The 20,848-nt window shown below is 35.3% G+C and overlaps 2 protein-coding genes across 2 annotated transcripts; one reads left to right on the forward strand and one right to left on the reverse strand.

The window, feature by feature from the left end:
- The first annotated feature begins 8,991 nt into the window (after window positions 1-8,991).
- LOC135833710 (proton-coupled amino acid transporter-like protein CG1139) lies at window positions 8,992-10,509 on the forward strand. Its single transcript, XM_065347467.1, has one exon. It carries the CDS (start codon window positions 9,084-9,086, stop codon window positions 10,482-10,484), a length of 1,401 nt encoding a protein of 466 aa, XP_065203539.1. The 5' UTR covers window positions 8,992-9,083; the 3' UTR covers window positions 10,485-10,509.
- Window positions 10,510-17,315: 6,806 nt separating this feature from the next.
- On the reverse strand, window positions 17,316-19,174 carry LOC135833719 (proton-coupled amino acid transporter-like protein pathetic). The gene has a single exon (XM_065347479.1). The coding sequence runs from the start codon at window positions 18,808-18,810 to the stop codon at window positions 17,413-17,415; it is 1,398 nt and encodes a 465-aa protein (XP_065203551.1). The 5' UTR covers window positions 18,811-19,174; the 3' UTR covers window positions 17,316-17,412.
- Between the last annotated feature and the right edge of the window lie 1,674 nt (window positions 19,175-20,848).

The following is a 20,848-nucleotide window of genomic DNA, read 5'->3' on the forward strand; positions in this document are numbered from 1 at the left end:
CTACCTATCTATTTCAATAAAGCTTTACGAGATAACGCTGGACGACCTCGTTTACGTTTTTGACCCAATGGGATGGATTTTGCTGCCAAGGAAAAGTTGAAATTCAGTAAATTTTCACCCGAGCCTAATACTTTTTTCCAAAGTATCCCGATTCTCCCCTAATTGGACTTGGAAAAATCACAGATTTTCAATGAAATTACGAAAAATTTTATTTTTTTTACCTATTTGATGGCCTTTGTGCCCCCCCCCCCTACTGGACCACCATTTTGGATTTGAACCAAAATAACGTCAAAAATGAATTCTGGAGCCCAAAAAACGTACATATCGATTCCCCGCCACTCGACTTTTTCAAAATATTTACCCCTTTGCACCCCTCTCCTGGGGCCCCCATTTGAGGTTCGAACCAAAATAACGACAAAAATGAATTCAGCGCCTCAAAATATCCGTGTATCAAAAAGATTGACCTCAAAATTTGCATTAATTTCTGAAATATGATTTTTGACACCCTAAAAAATGAATCTGTCCCACTGTGTGCCAGCGTTTTCTTTTGTTGATGAAAAATATCGTGCTAATCAATGAAAAATATCGTGTTTATCAATGAAAATTATCGGGCTACCACCTTTTTCAATGGTTGAAAAATGCTGTGCTTACCACCTAAACTACCGTTACTAAACCACATTTTATCATTCAAATGGTTATCGTGCTAACCAACTTTTTTATCGTTCGATTATATATTTCCCATTCAAATTCTGAAAAAATTTCCAGAGATGTACCTCTTGATGATTTTTCGAAATATTCATTTTTTGAGATGGGATATTTTAATGGAGAGCGAGCACCCCTCCCCAAAATTTGGGCAAAACTTAAAAAAAAAAGAAATCTGGGGCATGTGATACATCGAATTGCATGTTTTGGTGACGCTGAACACGAATGTGACGTCAGATTTTTGATCGGGTCTCATCCACGGCGTCGGCCCCCAACAAATTTTTTGGACTTTTACCCATTGGGGAGGTTCTGGGAGCCATGAGAGAGGTCAATTTGAAAAACTAAGGCTATATTAGTGTTCAGCGATATCGAAAACATAATGTTCTACTATTTCATGTGTCACACGAATGAAGAAACCATTTTTTTTAGGTTACCCTCCCTTTTTGGAAGGTGCTGAGGGCCGTGGATGGGCCCAATCAAAAATCTGACGTCATATTCATGTTCAGCGTCACCAAAAACATACTATTTCATGTGTCGCACGAACGAAGCCCTTTTTTGAACTTTTACCACATTTGGAGAGGTGCTAGGGGCCATGAATGGGGTCCAATCAAAAATCTGACGTCATATTCGTGTTCAGCGTCACCAAAAACATACAATCCGATATATCATATGCCTCAGATTTTTTTTTGAAAGTTTCGCCCAAATTTTGGGGAGGGGGTGCTCCCTCACCATAGAAATGTCCCATCTCGAAAATTGAATATTTCGAAAAAACATCAAGAGGTTCATCTATGGCGATTTTTTCAGAATTTTAATTGGTAGCTCCCACTTATAGCACCATTTTAAAATTTGAACTTTCAATTTGAAAATTCAACTTTCAACTTGTGAAGATTTCAAAATGCTTAAAAAGTTCAAAATGCAATGCCCTTTCGAACTCTGAAATCAGTTTTGATCAAAGTATCATCATAGCTTTGGAGGAATGTGCTGCTGAAGTTGAGTACCTCAAGACAATCTGAAAATAATTGAAGCCCCCCAGAGCGAAATCGAAAGACATGACTCAAAAACGTTGGTCGAATTGACATGGAATGACCCCAAACATACATAAAAAAAATTCTCGTCAAAAATCGTATGGTTCAAATTGAATGACTAATTCGAGACCTCTTTTCTCCCTCAATTCCGAATTGATGAACTCCAAAAAACAGAATTTTGAATGTCACAAATTAATAGGCAACAGGAACTCGTATAGGAATACAAGCCAAGTCCTTCGTAGTCTCGAGACATCCTACGTACTTACGAATTCAATCTGCGAAAATTCCAACATTTCTACGAGTACTTTTTCCCTTTCCTTTTTGCAATCTCACTTTATTTTTATACGTGATTTTTCACATTTGGCAGGAAAATTCGGCAAAAAAATCGGGTTTAAGTCGACGCGGTTAAACATATTTACTCTAGTACGACTACGAGTACAACGACGTTCAAAGACGAAGGCGTAACAAAAGTTAACATCAGATTTGATTGAGTGTATAAAAAAAAAAGGAAAAGAAACGTAAAACGAGATAGAGACAGAGAACTTATTTGTAAAGTAAGATTTGCCGAACGTGTGATTCGCTAAGATTCGATTAGAATAGACATATTTTTTAGTTTATTCTCGTCTCCGAGCGATGAGAAAAACAAAATGAGCAGCCAGAAAGAGCAGATGAAGCGCATACGGATGAAAAAAATGAAAAATGAATAACGAAAGAAAAAAAATTCCGTAAGATTGGCAAGATTGGCATTTTAAGGAGACACGCTTGGCACGTGAATGGAATGTCAAACTCGGCTGTATAGGTACCTGTTGTTAAACACGGTACACGCAGGTTTGTAGGGGGCGGGGGGGGGGGGGACGAATGATGGCGGGTTTTTGATAAATAAAAACTAATTACATCGGCGCGGCGATGGAGGATGGATTCGAGGAAGCGTGCAAAATGGTCGGGTAAAAGTTGTCGATGCAATTTGCGCGCGTAGACGCCAACACAAATAGCCAATTTTAAACTTATGTTACCGCGCGCGTCGAACACAGTTTAACCTTTTTGTGAAAAAAGTTTTTTTTTTTTCTAATTTAATGATAATTTAAACTTGGTACTTTAATTTTTCAACTTTTACCCATTTCACATTCGCGTGTTGAGCGGCAAAATTATATTACCGGCTAAGAGTAACTACAACTAAGGTCGTATCTGGAGGAATTTTTTTTTTCGGGCCTTAAATTGGTAAAACGTGTGCCGGAGTCCGCATTGTAAACTTAATAAAATAATCCGAACTGCGCGCGTTTATTCTCTTTTGGCAACGAATACTCGTACAACAACGAACGCGAAGTAGAAAGGAGAAAAAAAAGCACCGGCGAAGAAATATTACGACGAGATTTTCGATAAAGTCGTTGGAAAATTTTCACCGAGAAAAGCTCCGTCATTTTGAGAAAATTGACAACTAAAATGTTGCAGCCAAGAATTTCAAATAGTTATGAAAAATGGAGTCGTTTTCTCGTTTATTCGCAACCAAAAGAGGTTTTTTTCTCGTATAAATTTTCACGTCGTAATTAAGTGGGTAACGATAGCGGGATTTTCTTCTCCGCCTCCTCGCGCCGCGCTTTTTTTCCTCCATTTGCCCAGCTCCAGCGTCGTCGGCTTCGAGTTTCGAGCAGAAACACAAAAACGAGTTAATTTTCGTGCCAGTTTGCCAAAAGCGAGTTTATTCGTAGACGAGCCACGAGGAAAAAAAAACTAATGAATTTCGGGATTTTAATTGCATCTGCCCCCCTGCCGCTGCCGTTTTCACCGCACCGCAATGTGATACGTATCCGGGGAATTTACAATTTGTCATTCGTGTGTGCTGTGACAAGCTACGACGAATTGATAGGTGAACTGTGAAGCGCGTAAATGTTCGAGTGGTTGTTTGATTCGATTCGCCAGCTACATGGAACACGGTTAAACGTTGAGTGAAGTGGCATTTCCAACTGGCACAACAACGTAACTCGCAGAATACAGAAACGCGATAAGGGATTTGTAATGAGAGATACAGGGTATATTGTGTAAATATTGGAGATGTCCTTGAAAAACCTAATTCTTTTAAATGTTTGAGTTATCGGAAAGTGGGGCGAAATTTGAATGGTGTATTTTCTTAGCTGCGTGTGAAAAACTTTGCATTTGAAAATGAGAATAAGTACATGATTTTTTTTTTTTTGGTCCAATAGTTCGCTTTGGATTACAACGTGATTTTGCTTACAATACAGAATTATGAAGTTTTATCAGATCAGGAAGAAGTTACCAAAAGTACTTTTTGTTGGAATTCTACAAAATTATTACGAGAATACATTTAAAAAATTTCCCAACAGCAGAATTTTTTTGTTGAAAAAATCACTACTTTTTGGCTGCCTTTCTTCAATCAAATTTTTAGAGAGCTCTCCACTCGACCCCTCCCCAAACACACACACAAAAAAATTCACAGAATCAAATTTTTCACAGGAAAATTTTTGAAAAAATTGAAATTGGAAGAAAATTTGTATACAAAGTATTTTTAAATTTAATTTTAATCAATTTCTTCGATAACTTGAAGGTTTTTGTTGCGCGTTTGAATTTTTTCATTTTTTCACTACCTTTTTGACTAAATTCACTACTTCTTCTTCATCGTTCACTTGTATCCGAGCATCGTGACTATGGAGCCTCCCCAATCAGCTGCCTCCAACCTTCTCTGTCTTCAGTCTGTCTTGTGCATTCCCTAAGGGTGAGCCCTGTAGCCTTTTTGATAAGGTCCGTGTACCTTGTGGGCGATCTCCATCGCGACCTCTTTCCCTCTACTTGTCCTTGTACAGTCAGCTTCTTTAGGTTGTCTTAACGCACTATATGTCCAAAATATCTCAGGATCCTCTTTCTTATAATGGTGCTGAGTCTATCTTCAACACATAGCTCTTCCAGTATTGACCTGTTTGTTCTTTTCTTGGTCTATGAGGTTTTAAGCATTTGTCTATAGCAATACATTTCAATTGAAGGGCCTGATGGAAAGGGGCCTTCTCAGCCGGAGGCCCTTTTTCCCCTCACTTTCGTGATTTGAGTTCCTTGAAGTCTTGGCTACCTTAGGTGTGAGTTTCAGTTCATGATCTTGTTCCTAGAGCAAGCTAGATGATGTTTTATTCATGCCTCTTTGAATAAAAACATCTCAATCGGTGTAACACCATACTGTAGGTACGTGTTACAGTTTCATAAAAATGGATGTGGAGGTGAAAGGAAGTATCCTACAAAAATTTCAGGTAAACAAAGTTGTAGAGAATTAAATTTCCAACTGACATAATGTCGTTAGTTTTTTCCTAAAATGCTTAGTTTTTGATTTATATCACGTAAAAGATGAATGTGAATAAAAATCAAAATCAGCTTAATGGAAAAAAAACTGATCTGGAGGTGAGTGGAAGGATCCTACAAAAATTTCAAGCAAACAAAGTTGTAGAGAATCAAATTTCCAATTGACATCATGTCATTAGCTTTCTTCTACAATGCTTGGTTTTCCATTTAATCACGTTAAAAGATGAAGTTGATGAAAATCAAAATCAACTTAATGGGAAAAGGACCTCTGACACGAGTTTTTAAATCTCATTTTTTTCGAAGATGTGGATAAATTATTTGGCAGGTAATGGTCAATACTTGTTGCTGACACTTCAAATTAAAAAAAAAAACACTCACCTCAAATCAATAAGTTGAGTAGTTTTTAATTGGCAACAAAAGTAAAAATTTAAACGAGTTTTCTCAAAACAGCTATGTTTTTCCGAGGGAGCCATTCTTCCATCATGCCCTTCAATTGCATCTATCTGGTTCTGGTCTGTTTGCTTCACTGTCCATGTCTTGGAGGCATACCTATAGGAATACCTATTGAGAATATGAGAGTTTTTATAATCTTTTATTTTGTTCTCTTGGTGATTCCCTGCTTTTCCAAATTCTGTAGAGTTTTCCTACAGCTGTTTTTGCAATTGATGCACGTCTTCTGATCTCATTTTCTGAACCTCCACTGTGGGTTATTAGGGAGCCTAAATATACAAAGCTTTATACTACCTCTATTCCATCTATCTCTTGCAGCTCAGGTTGGTTGTCATTCACCCTGTCTATACCATCATCTTGGTCGTTGATTTATTCACCTTCAGACCCCTGGCTAGGCTAACTTGTTTAATCTTGCCCATGATCTCCTTCATGTTGTCGATGTTTTCAGTAAGTAGGTATTGTGGTGTCATCTGCGTATCTCAGATTCAATATTTTTCTGCCTCCTAGCATAAGTAACTCCTTTCTTCCATCCCTCTACAGCTTCCCTCATTATCCATTCTCCATAAATGCATTGAACAATATTGGGTTGAGAATGCACAGTTTCCCCATCTTCTACTTAACATTGTCAAAGGCTTTTTCATAATTGATGAAGCAGAGGTAGATGGTTTTGTTTAATTCTCGGGACTTTTCTATTATCTGACAAATGTTGAGGATTTGTTCTCTTGTTCCTCTTCCTGGAACAAAACCTGCCTATTCTGGAGGTATTTGAGGAAGTATAAATGACTTGATGGGTTCATGTATGATGTTTAGGAGTACCTTGCTGGCGTGAGATATCAGGGAGACTGTTCTGTAGTTGGAACATTTGAGCTTCGACCCTTTTTTGTGCAGAGGTATGTATACAGGGTGGCCCAGTTATGAGTGTGCTCATTTTTTCAATTTTTAAATTTTTTTTTATTATTATTATTTTAATTTTGAGATCAATTTGGAGGCGAAATGGAGCGTTCTATGAGAAAAATATATCGACCAACATTGTAGAGAATTGAATTTCCAACAACCTACAAGAGATGCATTCTTCTCCAAAATGCATATTTTTTCCATTTTTCTCAAAAAACAAAAATCTTGCGATGATATTCGTAAAACTTTCTTATTTTGAGCAAAAACGGAAAAAATATGCATTTTGGAGAAAAATGAATCTCTTATAGGTTGTTGGAAATTCAATTCTCTACCATTTTGGTCGGTATATTTTTCTCGTAGAATGCTCCATTTCGCCTCCAAATTGATCTCAAAATTAAAATAATAAATAAAAAAAAAAATTGAAAAATTAAAAAAAATGAGCACACTTATAACTGGGCTACCCTGTATTATCGATGTGGTCCAGTCCTGTGGGCATTTGCGCTCTCTCCATATTTTGTTACATACCCATTTTTAAAATCACTACTTTTTTACTAGTTTCACTACCTGTTAGATGCCCTGTATTTTGAAAAGATAAAATGATGCTCGAGTTAATTTGGATGGTTTTCAGATTACTTTTCAAGTTTTTAGAAAGTCTGAAATTTCCAAAGTATACCCGAAGGCTCCAGAACAGCCTAAAACCATCTCCAATCAACGACTCTGCATATTAAAAATGGTATAATAAGTAAATTTCATTTCAACAACTCAATAGTGTAAAAAGCTGTGGAAATTTTAATTTTCAAAAATCTGCTAGAGTGCTCCGGAACTACTATTCAAAATGGTTTGAAACCGTTTCCAAACGATTTGGAGGGTCAAAAACAGGGCACACGCCAAATTTCAGCTTTTTTTCATTTTTGACGTGTCCGAGATTAATTTTTTAAAAATTCATTAAAAATCAAAATTATTTGCGAACTCGAAAATTTGATCTACTGTTTCCAAATTTGTATTCCGAAAATCAGATCACCCAGATTCAAACCAGATAGACAACTATTTCAGCTAATTTTCAAATTTTGTGATTTTAGAATTTTTTTTTTAAATTTGACATTGAAGATGAAAGGTAACAAGAACTAGAAGTGACTTACATAACTTTTCTCATAAGGATTATAAAATTACTCACTTATTCTCATACCCAAGTTCATATTCTATCATTTTTGGAAAGAAATTTGCACTCACCTGAAACAAACAAAAATTGAGGTGGATTGGTTATTTATCTAGTTATAAAATTATTGATCAATTAACAGATATACCTAAGGCCAAAGTGAAATTTCTGACGACCTTGATGTTCAATGAAGAGCCAGAAATGAATATTCACAAATAAAGTATCATAAAAATACTGAAATTGGTTGTGAAAATCACTCAAGAACATCAAAAAAAATTGATGGACCATCAGAAAACGACCAAAATTTGAGAAAACGACTCATTTGGGTAAAATTTTGCACTGACTGTTTAAGTGCTTTGTTTATTGAAAAATACCAAGAATTAATCGTGTACTAATGAATTCTCAAAACTGAATGATGATTTGTCAAAACTACATAAAGTGTTATAAAATTTGTCAAATTGACCCCTCCCCATTATTAGGTAATTGAAAATTACTAGAAGTTAATCGTATGGTATCTAACGGAATTTTTTTTTTTGAAAAAACCCATGCATGTTCTCACTACCTTTATCACCCATATTTTTGGAAAACTCTCCACTTGACCCCTCCCTTCCCCCACACACCAAAAATTCTAAATTCACTACGGAGTTTTTCTTCTTCATGTGTACACGAATAACGAACCACGAATATTTCATTTTCTTTCAAAATAATAATCGCTGAAGAAAATTTTGGATTTGAACCGACACAAAAACATTGAAAATATGTATCTAAATCAATCGAAAGGATCACAATCAAATTTTGATTTTTCTTCATGAGAAATTGAGCGATTTTGAATTTGTGAAATTTCCCCAAAAATTGAAAACAGAATTTCCTCACTTTAAATTTTAGCTGTTGGAGTATTTCGAAGACTTCTTTCGATTCCTCTGTGCCTGGTTCAAAATTTTTTTTTTACCGGATGATATTTCCTTGAAGGAAAGGTTCGACATATCAAGACCAGGTAAGTACCAGAAATCTTTAAATTTTTTGGAGTTCAATTTCCCGGAGGTTACAAGTTCCCCAAAAGGTGCAATTTTATTATTTTTTTTTAAATGAAGAACCAAAGGATAAAATTAGACCTGACATTTCATGACATGGTGTTTTTTCGAAACAAAACCAACAATGACTCATTTCAAGTGAGCATCACAATGCGGACTCTGTTTGATAGAATCTTATCAATTTCGACCTTCATTCAAAACACCGATACCAATTTACATATAAATTTGTCTGTTTAGCACGCCTTGTAAAACTTATACGGTCACGTTTACTACCACGTGAAATATTATGTACTTAACACTGACTGATCCAGGGATTTAGCTCTTAATTTCAGAAATGAACCATAAATCTCAATCTCAAGTACCAAAACCGAATTAAACTACCTACCTAAAATTCATGTCGTATTGTATCAAGTAAGTACATATTATTATTGCTGTCGATTGCTTCGAAGTATGGCGTATAATTTTTCAATTACATTTCGTTGAAATAATATTCATACCAAAAATAGTTCATTACAAATTGGAAAAATGGTGTTGAATTATTCTGTATCAGCAGTATGTACCTGCATCTCATCTTCGAACCATTCAAATAAACAAACCGATGACCTGGAGAAACCATCATCATGCGAACCAAATTCACCGAAGGAAGAATCTTCACAAGACTACGATCCCCACTCGTACGGCAATCAACAACATCCCACCTATTTCTGGGGCACGTTATGCAACATGTTTAAAACCATCATCGGAACTGGTATGTTAGCTTTGCCATTCGCTTTCAGAAGCGTCGGATACGGCGTCGCAATCGTCGGTATTTTTTTAGGAGGCTGTATTTATCTACACGTTTTACATCTGTTAATGGAGGTCGAATACGAACTCTGCAAGAAACTCAAGACTCCTAATCTAACATACCTGGATATTCTCACAAATATTTTCGAGCAAGGACCACCCAGTGTTCGTAAATTCATCCCTGTCGCTAAATTCCTGACTTATTTCCATTATGTTTTCAACAAATGTATTTCTAATTCCATATTCTTGATCACAATCGGTGGAAACTTGCAGATTATCGTCAATCATTACTGCGATGCTAATTTATCCATCGTGTCTGCAATCAGCGCTATGATGGTAGTGATAATACCACTGGCTTTGATCCGCAATTTGAAATTCCTAGCACCTCTTTCGATCATGACCAGCACGTTTTGTATCATCAACATAGTTCTAATCCTGTCCATTCCTACGGATTACGACAGTTCCTCGGAACTCAAAGCGATCACAGATATCACCAAGTTCCCCGATTTTTTCGGCTTGTCTTTGGGAGCTTTTATGTGTACGTCGATAGTGGTGCCATTGAAGAACGACATGAAGTATCCGAAAACATTCACCAGCTCTTTCGGCGTCATCAACGTTACATTATCTGCTGTCGTACTGATCTACTGTACATTTGGATTTTTGGGGTATGTGAAATACGGTGACAGCCTTCAAGGAAACATTCTCTTCAATTTACCTCCAGATGGTCTGATTACACTCGTTATTCTGAATCTGTACACGTTTGCTATTTGCAACTCGTTTATATTAACTTTGTACTCGATATTCGATACACTATGGAGTAATTTATTCAAAGATCGGAAAATGAGCTATCCGATAATGGCGGAGTACGTTTTAAGAATTGTTCTGTGTATGACTGCTTATTGCATCGCGGTTACTTTACCTGATTTTAAAATAATGGCCAGCTTAGCAGGAGTTATGGCGATATTAATGGAGGAAACAATGCCCATCTTTTTTCATATTCTGATGCTAGTCCAGAAGGAACATAAAACTATTAAAGTGTATTTGTGCTTATTGAAAGATCTCGTACTCATTTCTATATGTTCGTCGTTATTTTTCGCTGCTTTAATCGAAGTTATTCGGAGTATTGTTAAGTTTTATAACTGAATTTTGAATATACATCAAAGGTGTTGTTGTTGTTTTTTTTTCAATCGACAAGAATCTTCAAAGTGTCTCCAGTTTTTTAAAATATTATAAATAGGAGATTTAAAAAATATTTTTCTCCGTGAAGGTACATATCTACTTCACTAAGATTCAGTGGTGTAGCTAGGATTTTGCCAGAAAGGGGGCAAAACCGATTTTTTTAGGCATAAGAAAATCGAAATTTGAGACAAATTTTCCGTGAATTCTCCATAATGTATAATTATTCCTGGAAAATGAAGGCAAAAGTACTACTCGAGCGAAAATTTGTCGAAAAATTGGTTCAAAGAACACTCATTTTTGTGTGTTTTATTTTAAATTTTCAACTGCAAGGGAATAGCGCAATCTCTCTAGCTTCTCCACTTGGCTACGTCACTGATAATATTTCAAGATTCAATCCATTTTCCCCGCCCCTTCCACCACCATTTTTTATGTTTTTTTTCTTTTTTACAATTTTCGTGGGGGAGGGGGCTGCGTACAAGAGAGCCAACTTCATTTTTGACGAACGTTTTTTCTCAAAAGGGGGATTATACATAATGTATAAAACAATTATAATGTGGAAATGAGATATTTTCAAAAATTTTCCCCTATTTTTGATTCATTCTCATTTTCTTTGATTTTTTTCAATTTTGGGGCGATCCTTAGTCCTTACTAGGGGGCTAATATGATTTGAAGGAACAGAGAAAATTTTTCCTTGAAAAGGGGATACTGGGAAAAATGTTTGAATAAAGAATTTTCATGAATTGATTTTTTTCATTTTTTTTCAAATGAAGCGGGGGTGGAGAGGTGCTACTGGTACCACTTTTTTCTCAAATAGGAAAAAATAAAAAATGAGGAATTATTTTCTTACTTCTCTATTTTTTACATACAAGCATAAATAATTTTTTCCAAGCATATCACGAAAATAAGGAGTAAGGACTCAAAAAGGACTTTCTGAAAAAAAGGGACTGGACCAAAATTGAAAATAAGGACAAAGTCATAAATCATAATAAAATGACTAGATAGTTATGATACCTGTCATCAAAGTGTCTCCTAAAATCCCGAAAGCTAAACTCGTGCTTTTTTTGTGTCTTTTTTGTACTCCTAAATAAATGAAATTTTGTACCACGTTAATGTTGAACAATCTACTAGAAGTTACCCCCTCCTCCCCCTCCTCCTCCTCCCAAAAAAATGATAATCAAGTCTTCTAGGTTTTTTCAATTTTTTAAAAACGTTCTAATAGATTTTTTTGATATTTTTTTCACATGATGGCATTGATGGCACATGAGATTTCAAGATTTGCCCCCTCTTCTCCCCTCCCCTTTCATTCAATTTCATCATTTTATTCAAAAGAACAAGTGAATTCACAAACAAATTTCACACAACCTCTAACAAGGTTTGTATAAAACTATGGTAATGTTTTGTAGAAGAACACATGAGGAAAAAATGCGGTTTTTCAGGTGTTATGAAAACTCAAAGTGTCTGGATGCGATGGTATTGAGACTGAGATACTACAGTCCGTGGGTAAGAAAGCAGAGAAGGTGATCTGGAAGACATGCAACAACTTATGGCGCAAATGAGAATGGCCAGAAGATTGGTGTAAATCAGTGTGGATTCTGCTACACAAGAAAGGTGATACGAAGAATTGCACTAACTATCACACAATAGCACTGATTCCACATGCCAGTAAAGTGATGCTCTGAATATTCAACAACAGGATCAAGGCATACTTGCATAGGCAGATTCCACCTGAACAGGCAGGTTTTATGCCTAGAAGAAGCACAAGAGAGCAGATTTTGAACATCAGACAAATAATCGAAAAATTCCGCGAATTCAACATCCCTGTGGTACTATGCTTTGTTGACTATGCAAAGGCCTCTGACTGTGTCAATTGGACAAATCTATATGAGATACTACGTGAGATGGGAGTTACAGAGCACTTAATTGAGCTGATCAAATCACTTTATGACAAGAACAAGATGATAGTGAGAGTAGGTGGAGAAGAGTCGAATCCGTTTAGTCCAAAACTAGGAGTAAAGCAGGGCTCCATACTCTCCACTCTGTTGTTCAACATCTATGGTGAGTACAACCAAGGCACTATAGCTTCACTCAGGTGAAATTGGTCGGCCATCTTTGGTGCAAAATGAATGATTTCACTGATTTCATTCAGCCAATCACTGCACAGCATTGCTGTCCGTGAAGTGACGCCACTGTGACATTTTATGAAATTCAATTGTTATTTTGCACCAAAGATGGTCGAGCGATTTCACCTGAGTGAAGCTATAGTGCCTTAGTACAACATGCAAAAAGCCGTGGGAACCAGGAAGGCGGCGTCAAGATGGGAGGTTGAAGAATCTCCCATCTCCATTACCCTGATGATACCACCTTGATAGCTGCAAATGAAGAGGAACTGGCAGAACTGATCAGGCTGGTCAGGATGATTAGTGAGGACCTGGGACTCCTCATAAATGTGGGGGAAAACCAAGGTGATGGTTGTTGATAGAGCTGGATACTTACCAGAATCTGAAGCCCTGAATGAATTTGAAAAAGTGAACTCATTTATTTATTTGGGTTCACTTGTGGGTGCTGATGAAGGATCAGCCAAGGAAATTAGAAGATAGCTCTTGGAAAAGCAGCAATGTCTTGGTTGAGAAAAGTCACCACCAACCAGAAAATCTCCATAAAAATGAGGAAGAGACTAATCAGGACACTAGTTTTTCTGGGTTTCTTATGGAGCGGAAACCTGGGCATTGAAGCAAGATGATCAAAGCAGAATTGATGCCATTGAAATGTAGGTATGGTGCAGGTTGTTGAAGGTACCATATATCGCACCTCGGGAGTTATAAGGTCACATCTAAAAAAAAATTGATTTTGATGTTTTTGCATTTTTGGGGTTTGTATGACCACCCTCAACCAAAAATTACACTTTGAGTTGGGTACATCATCTAGATCTTGTAAAAAACGCAAATGGCCTAACTCAAAATCTCAACAACATTGCAAGTTGTTTGGAGTTATAAGGGCACATCTCAAAAAACTCCACCTTTTTTGAGCAAATTTCGTACATACAAAGTGTTAACACATAGTTTTGATTGTTTTGAATGTTTGTCAGTTAGAAATAGTCACAAGGAGTGCATTTTTTATTGGTTTGTACCAAATGGAAAAATTTTTTTAAATTGATCACTTTTCAGAAAAATGAATTTGCACATATCATGAAATTTTAGTTTTTTGAGAAAAACTCAAAAACTAAGCACTTTAGAAAAAAACTAACGACATTAGGTCGATTGGAAATTTAATTCTCTACAACCTTGCTATCATGAAATTTTTTTTGGATGCTTCCTTTCGCCTCCACATCAACTTTAATGAAAGGTTATAACTCAAAATGTTTTCCAAACATTGAAATATTTCCTCTTTAAGATTTTATTTTTCAAAGTGTTCTTATGCTAAATGATACCAGATCTTTAAAATGAGGTGCTATTGATCCCTCACAATTAATTATAAGTTGATAAAAATAATGAATCAAGTTTTTAAAAAAAAGAAAATCACTCTCCTGTAAAATTTCACTTTTTTGAGATGTGACCTTATAACTCCCGAGGTGCGATATGTATGTACTCCATACTGTACAAATGCATCAATTGTGGAACAACTGCAAGAACCAACCAGGCTAATTAAAATATGTGAAACCATGATAATGACTAATAATTTATTTTGGACATGTAGCCAGAAGAGGACTGGAAAACATTGAAAAAGGAATTCTCTTTGGCAAGGTCCCTGGAACACAAGGGAAAGGAAGATCTACAACAAGGTGGACCAATATAGTCCGGAAAGTAGTTGGCTCAATTGTGAGAGCATAGCAGCCACATGAGCTCAAGACAGAGAGGAGTGGCGGTTGTTATAAAAAAACACAAAAAAATTTTAAAAATGAAGAGTGATATTCCAAAACTCGCTTTGTCCATTTTCACAACTTTTCAGGAGAGAGGAAAAACAGTTTCCCTTTAAACGGGTAAATTGGCTTTTTAGGCGAGTTTAGCACTTTATTTGGGTGGATTTATGATGTAGGAGTGTAGGTATACATTTCATCCACTAAATACTGCTGAAAAAAATTTCAATAAAAATGGACAAAGCGCGTTTTGGAACATTATTTTTTCAAAAATTTTTAGTGAATTGGCTATTTAGGTGAGTTTAACACCTCATTTTGGTAGGTTGATGATGTAGGAATGTGAGTTAATACTTCATCTACCAAGTACCACTGAAAACCCAACTTTGATAAAAATGGACAAAGCGAGTTTTGGAATATCACTCTTCAAATGTATTTAATTCAGCTATAAAACTCAACAATACTTAGAATAACTTGAATTAAAGCAGCGAAAAATAATAACGAACCTATAGAAAGAAGTATGAGATCTTTCAACAAGCACAAACATACTCTTGCAGTTCTCTGTTTCTTCTGGACTAGCATCAATGCATGTAAAAAGATAGGCATAGCTTCCTCCATTAATATCGCAAGAACTCCTGCTAAGCTGGCCATTATTTTAAAATCAGGTAAAATAACCGCGAGGCAGTAAGCCGTAATACATAGAAACATTCTCAAAGCATACTCCGCCATTTTTAATTTGTAAAAAAATACATTTTTTACTCGCCCCTTGGCTTAGCGATTCATCTGCCCTAATCGATTCAGAAGAACTGCCGAAGTTGATTACAACGTCTTCTGGAGTGATTTAAAATTGCTGGAGAAAAGTTGACTTTTGCTGGAGGCTCCAAATCGCGTCGGAAATGATGGAAATCGATTGAAAGGGTCGATTTTGGGAGGTAGACAAAGTTTAGAATAATTTGTTGCAAAAATTGACTATAATTGGAATTTTTCTAATATTTGAGATTTTTCAACTCTTAAAAGATACCTACACTTTTCAACTCGTCACTTCAGATTTGCGATTCACTTGCCCCAATCGGTTCAGAAAATCGAATAACAAGATCAAATTTTCAGCTGCCGAAGTTGATTACAACGCTTTCTGGAGCGATTTAATTAGCTGGAAAAAAGTTTATTTTTTCTGAAGGCTCCATGATTGGCTGGAAAATGGTGATAATCAGTTCGGAGGGTTGACTTCAGTGCAGGCTTGTTGACCGAAAAAAAAAACGGTTGAAGTAATTTATTTTTTGAGGTTATAGTGTTAAAGTTCGGGTTACGGTTATTTGTGATCTTTTTTTTTTTTTTTTTGGTTAAACAGTTTTTAAAAGTACTTTTTCCAGTTAAGGTTAAAATCCCAATAAATGATTAAAATTACGGTTAAAAAGTTGAAAATTTCTAAAACTTTTCTCTGCATTTGAAATTTTGAAATTTTTTATTATTCTAAAATGATACCAAATACAGTTCAAAAATTAAAACACTGGTAAAATTTAAATTCAAAATTTAACTATCTTTTCATGAAACAATTCTTTTATTACCTCTTATCACCAAAATATCATTTAAGATCGAGCTTTAACAGCCTAAAAAGTAGGTAAGATGCAACAAGTAGACTATAAAATTTTTCAAATTTTCTATTCACGTTTTTTATTCCATCTTTTAATTAATTTTTGTCGAATCAAATTTTAAATCACTACGAATCACATTGAAAAATATCACAAATAAAAAAAAAAATACCAGTCACTTAAATTCTTTTTTTGGATTTTTATTCACCGGGTTTTACAGTCTATTTTGATGTCAAAAAAAACTTACAATTTCGGTCACAGTTGGTGATATTCCTCCCAAAAAAATTTCTTGGTGAAGGTTAATTTTTTCGGTTGATTTACAGCAACTTAGAACCCTTGAAAGCTTTGAGTAAAATCATTTAAAATTACCCAGCAAACAAAAATTTGAGTCCGTTTCCAAATTTCAGTTTTTTTTTTGTTGATTGTGAGAAATATGTACCTACCTACTTTATTTAATAGAAATCTCTGAAATTCACTAAAAAAATTACAACTTTTTAGCTATGTAGATGACTGCAATTTTGCGTTCGACGCTGAAATCATAAATAATCTACTTCGATAGGTTGAAATGGAATCCTTCATTACAACCCAACCGCCAAAAATACACACAAACTATTGCCTTTTTTCAGAATGGAAAATCTCTTTTTGAAGCAAATGTAGAAATTATCTCTATTTTTGAGTACAACGCAAAGTTTTAATTCATTTCAAAAGGTGAGTCACACAAACAGCTTTTGTACAAATCTTGAATACAACAAATTTTCTCTAAAACTATTTTTTCTAATATAGAAAATTTATCTAACGTCAGTTTCTCTAAAACACAATATATTTCCTACTAAAAATGTTGCCAGCATATTTTTGTCCCCAAAACGTCAATTTCTCTAAAACATATTTCAAAGTAGGTATGAAAATTTAAAAGGCAAATATAATTTCATGGAGGGGTTTTGAGAGGTGGCGGGGGGACTGATATGGGGGGAAATATCTATTTCGCCGATTGATATCATATTCATGACTTGAAATTTTCATCCTCTGTTTTGGATTTTTGGAGGCCCAAAATGTGGATTTTCAAATTTCAAAACAAGAAACAAATTTGCTCAAGCGAAGGAAGGGTGAAAGTTTTTTTGAAAATTTGAATTCGAGAGGCCTCAAAACAATGTGATTTTCATAGAAAGTTAATGTTAAAAAAAACGACGACAGGCCCGAGCGAAGCAAGGGCGAAAACTTTTGAAAATTTTGTATCTTGACTCTTGAGAGAACTTATTTTTAGGAGTCGCACTCCCTCATCATGTGACCACATGAAGAAAAAAAAACTAGCACAAAAAAATTCATTCTCTTGAAATTTGGTAAAAAAATTTATTCATCTCATCGATTTACTTTTGCAAGAAAATCAAAACCGTTTTACAAAAAGTATTAAAAAAATAATAATAATAATAATAATAATGAAAAAACATAAATTAATTCAGCTATAAAACTTAACAATACTTCGAATAACTTGAATTAAAGCAGCGAAAAATAAAAACGAACATATTGAAAGTAGTATGAGATCTTTCAACAAGCACAAATATACTCTTGCAGTTTTCTTTTTCTTCTGGAACACCATCAATGTATGCAAAAGGATGGGCATAGTTTCCTCCATTAAGGTGCCCATAACTCCTGATAAACTAGCCATTATTTTAAAATCAGGTAAAATAACCGCGAGGCAGTAAGCTGTAATGCATATAAACATTCTCAAAGCATACTCCGCCATTATCGGATGACTCATTTTACGATTTACGAATAAGTTACTCCATATTGTATCGAATATCGTGAACAACATTAATATAAACGAGATGCAAACAGAAAACGTGTACAGATTCAGAACAACGAGCGTAAGCAGACTATCCGGAGGTAAATTGGAAAGAATGTTTCCTTGAAGACTGTCGCCATATTTCAAATACCCCAAACATCCGAAGATACAGTAGAGCACTACAACAGCTGATAATGTGACGTTGACGACGCCAAAAGAGCTTGTGAATGTTTTCGGATACCTCATGTTGTTCTTCAAAGGTACTACTATCGAAGTGCACATGAAAGCTCCCAAAGACAATCCGAAAAAATCGGGGAACTTGGTGATATCCGCGATCGCTTTGAGATCCGATGAACTGTCGTAATCCGTTGGAATGGACACGATCAAAATTACGTTGATCACGCAAAACACGCTGGTCAGGGTTGAAAAAGGTGCCAGGAATTTCAAATTGCGAATTAAAGACAACGGTATTATAACAATCATTATAGCGGAGATTGCAGACACGATGTTTAAATCAACATTGCAGAAATGATTGATGATAATCTGCATATTTCCACCGATTGTGATCAAGTATATGGAATTTGTGATGGATTTGTCGAATACGTAATGGAAATAAGTCAGGAATTTAGCGACAGGAATGAATTTACGAACACTGCGTGGTCCTTGCTCGAAAGTATTTGTGACAATACCCAGGAATGTTAGATTGGGCGTCTTGAGTTTCTTGCAAAGTTCGTATTCGACTTCCATTAACAGATGTACAGCGTGAGTGTAAATGCATCCTCCCAAAAAAATACCGACGATTGCGACGCCGTATCCGACGCTTTTGACAGCGAATGGCAAAGCTAACATACCAGTTCCGAGGATGCTTTTAAACATGTTGAATGCCGTTCCCCAGAAAAAGGAAGGATAATGTTCATTACCGAACGAATGAGGGTCGTAGTCTTGTGAGGATTCTTCCTTCGTTGGATTTTTATCGCATGGTGGTGGCTTCTCCAAGTCACCGGTTTGGTGGTCTGATTGGTTTGAAGATGACATACAGTTATAGACTGCTAGTACGGAATTTGACACCATTTTTATAATTTGACGCGAATAATTTTTTGGTAGAATAATTTCAACGAATTTTACAAGTATTCGAAATTCAACTCGTCACCAACGGTAATAATAGGTACAATTAGTCGTGTTTTATCATCACTCGATGCGATGCGACGTACATTTTATGAAATTTGAGACGGTGCTGGTACTTGAAATTCATGGTTCATTTAGAGAGCTAATCCCGAGATCAGATCAATGGTTCATTTCACGTGGTAATAAATTTTACGTAACGTGACAGTGAGTTTTATGAGGCGTGTAACGTACATGGATTTTATTTCGATTTCATTGGTTCAAATGAAGATCGAGGATGTTAAGACATCATCAAACTCTGGGCTCTTTCAAAAGAATTTATACGTACCAAAATTTGCGATGAAAATACGATTTTCTAACTCTTTGCAAATGAAAGGTACCTACACGCATGAAACAAACTTTAAAAATTTTTTATCATCCAATATTTTTTCAAAATTATGAAATTTACATTTCAAAAATCCGACATTGGAATGATCATTTTTTAAATTTAAAATTTTTCGAATTTCTTCGTATTTTTCAAAATTTCCATTTTTTTATGCCTGCATAGGTCTCGAGATTCAGATTGTGAGATTCATATAATTATGTATTCGCCCTAGACCATAAAAACTTGAATAATTTCCAGATTTTCTGCAGAATCCTCACTGGTGAGATTCACAGATTCGCCCCAAGACCACCATCTTGAGGCAATCTTCTGCAAAAACATGGAAAATTTCCAGATTTCCGCCAATCTATCAATATCGGATTATCATAAAGTAAATTTCAATACTAGGCTTCCATGATTTTCTAAGTCTCTTGTAGAAACTTGGAAATCAAATGTTCAGAATCTCAAAAATGTCAACACCAGTCGTCAGTTTTTTTGGTAGATTTTTTTACTGAAATCTTGGAAATCAAATTTTCAAAATTTCAAATTTTAAAATACATATTATTTTGAAATTTAAAACCAGTGTTTGAAATTTTGGTACAGGAAGCTTTAAAAGAAATTTAAAAAGTGACTGAAGTTTTTGAAATTTGAAAATTTGATCTTCAAAATTTTGGCGAAGGAAGCTAAAAAAAAAAAATACTTGAAAATTTTTCTCATCGATCACCTATTTTTTCGAAATTCTGAAAATCAGATTTCAAAATTGTCAAACTAAACTTTCGAAATTCACAAAATTTTGAAAGTCTTTCACATATTTTCCAAAAGGTAGGTAGGTAGGTAGGTAGGTACCTACCTATTGTTTTAAAATCTAATGATTTTCAAAATGTAAATTTTCAAAAAAAGATTTATAATTTTGAAAAATTGACGATGAAACGTTTTCAGAATTTGTTTTATAGCTTCCTGGAACTACTTATAATTTGAATGAATTTTTAAAGATTTTGGATTTTTCAAAATAACCCAAAAAAAACATTTCTTTTTTTACTAGGTACTTGTATCATTTTCGAATCTTCAAAATGTAAAATTTTACCCCCTCCTTCCCTCAAATTGAAACTTTTTTGGGAGTGACCGACAGACTGTACCTGTACAGTGTACATGTTTTGCTATCCGAAAATGGCAAAAAAACCAAAATTTTTTCAAAAATAACCCCACTTGGGGACCTCTGACTCAGCTTCCTAAACTGCTAGGGAACTCAAAATTTTTCTACGTTTATAATTTTTCCATGATATTTTTTTCTCTCTTATCCGGTTGTCAACTATCTGAATTTTCTACTTGTCCCAGCATTCGAGGAACTTCATCCCCTCATCGTCAATTGTCTGGTCCAGTTTGTCCGCGTTGAAGTCACCATATAATCAACACTTGAAAAGGTGTCTGTCATTTTGTACCTCATCACAGATCGTCATCAGCCAAGTACCATCTGTGTAGATTGGATTTTGAGCATGTTGTTCCACTTCTCAGTCTATTCAGCGTTTTCCAGAGGTTGTACTGTTTCAGTTGGCTGCCTTGAGGCAATGATTCGCTCATAGTATGGCTTCTTGATGCTGTATTCCAGCTTTGACAGTGCTCAACTTC

Source organism: Planococcus citri, chromosome 1 (genome assembly GCF_950023065.1).
Source record: "Planococcus citri chromosome 1, ihPlaCitr1.1, whole genome shotgun sequence".
NCBI lineage: Eukaryota > Metazoa > Arthropoda > Insecta > Hemiptera > Pseudococcidae > Planococcus > Planococcus citri.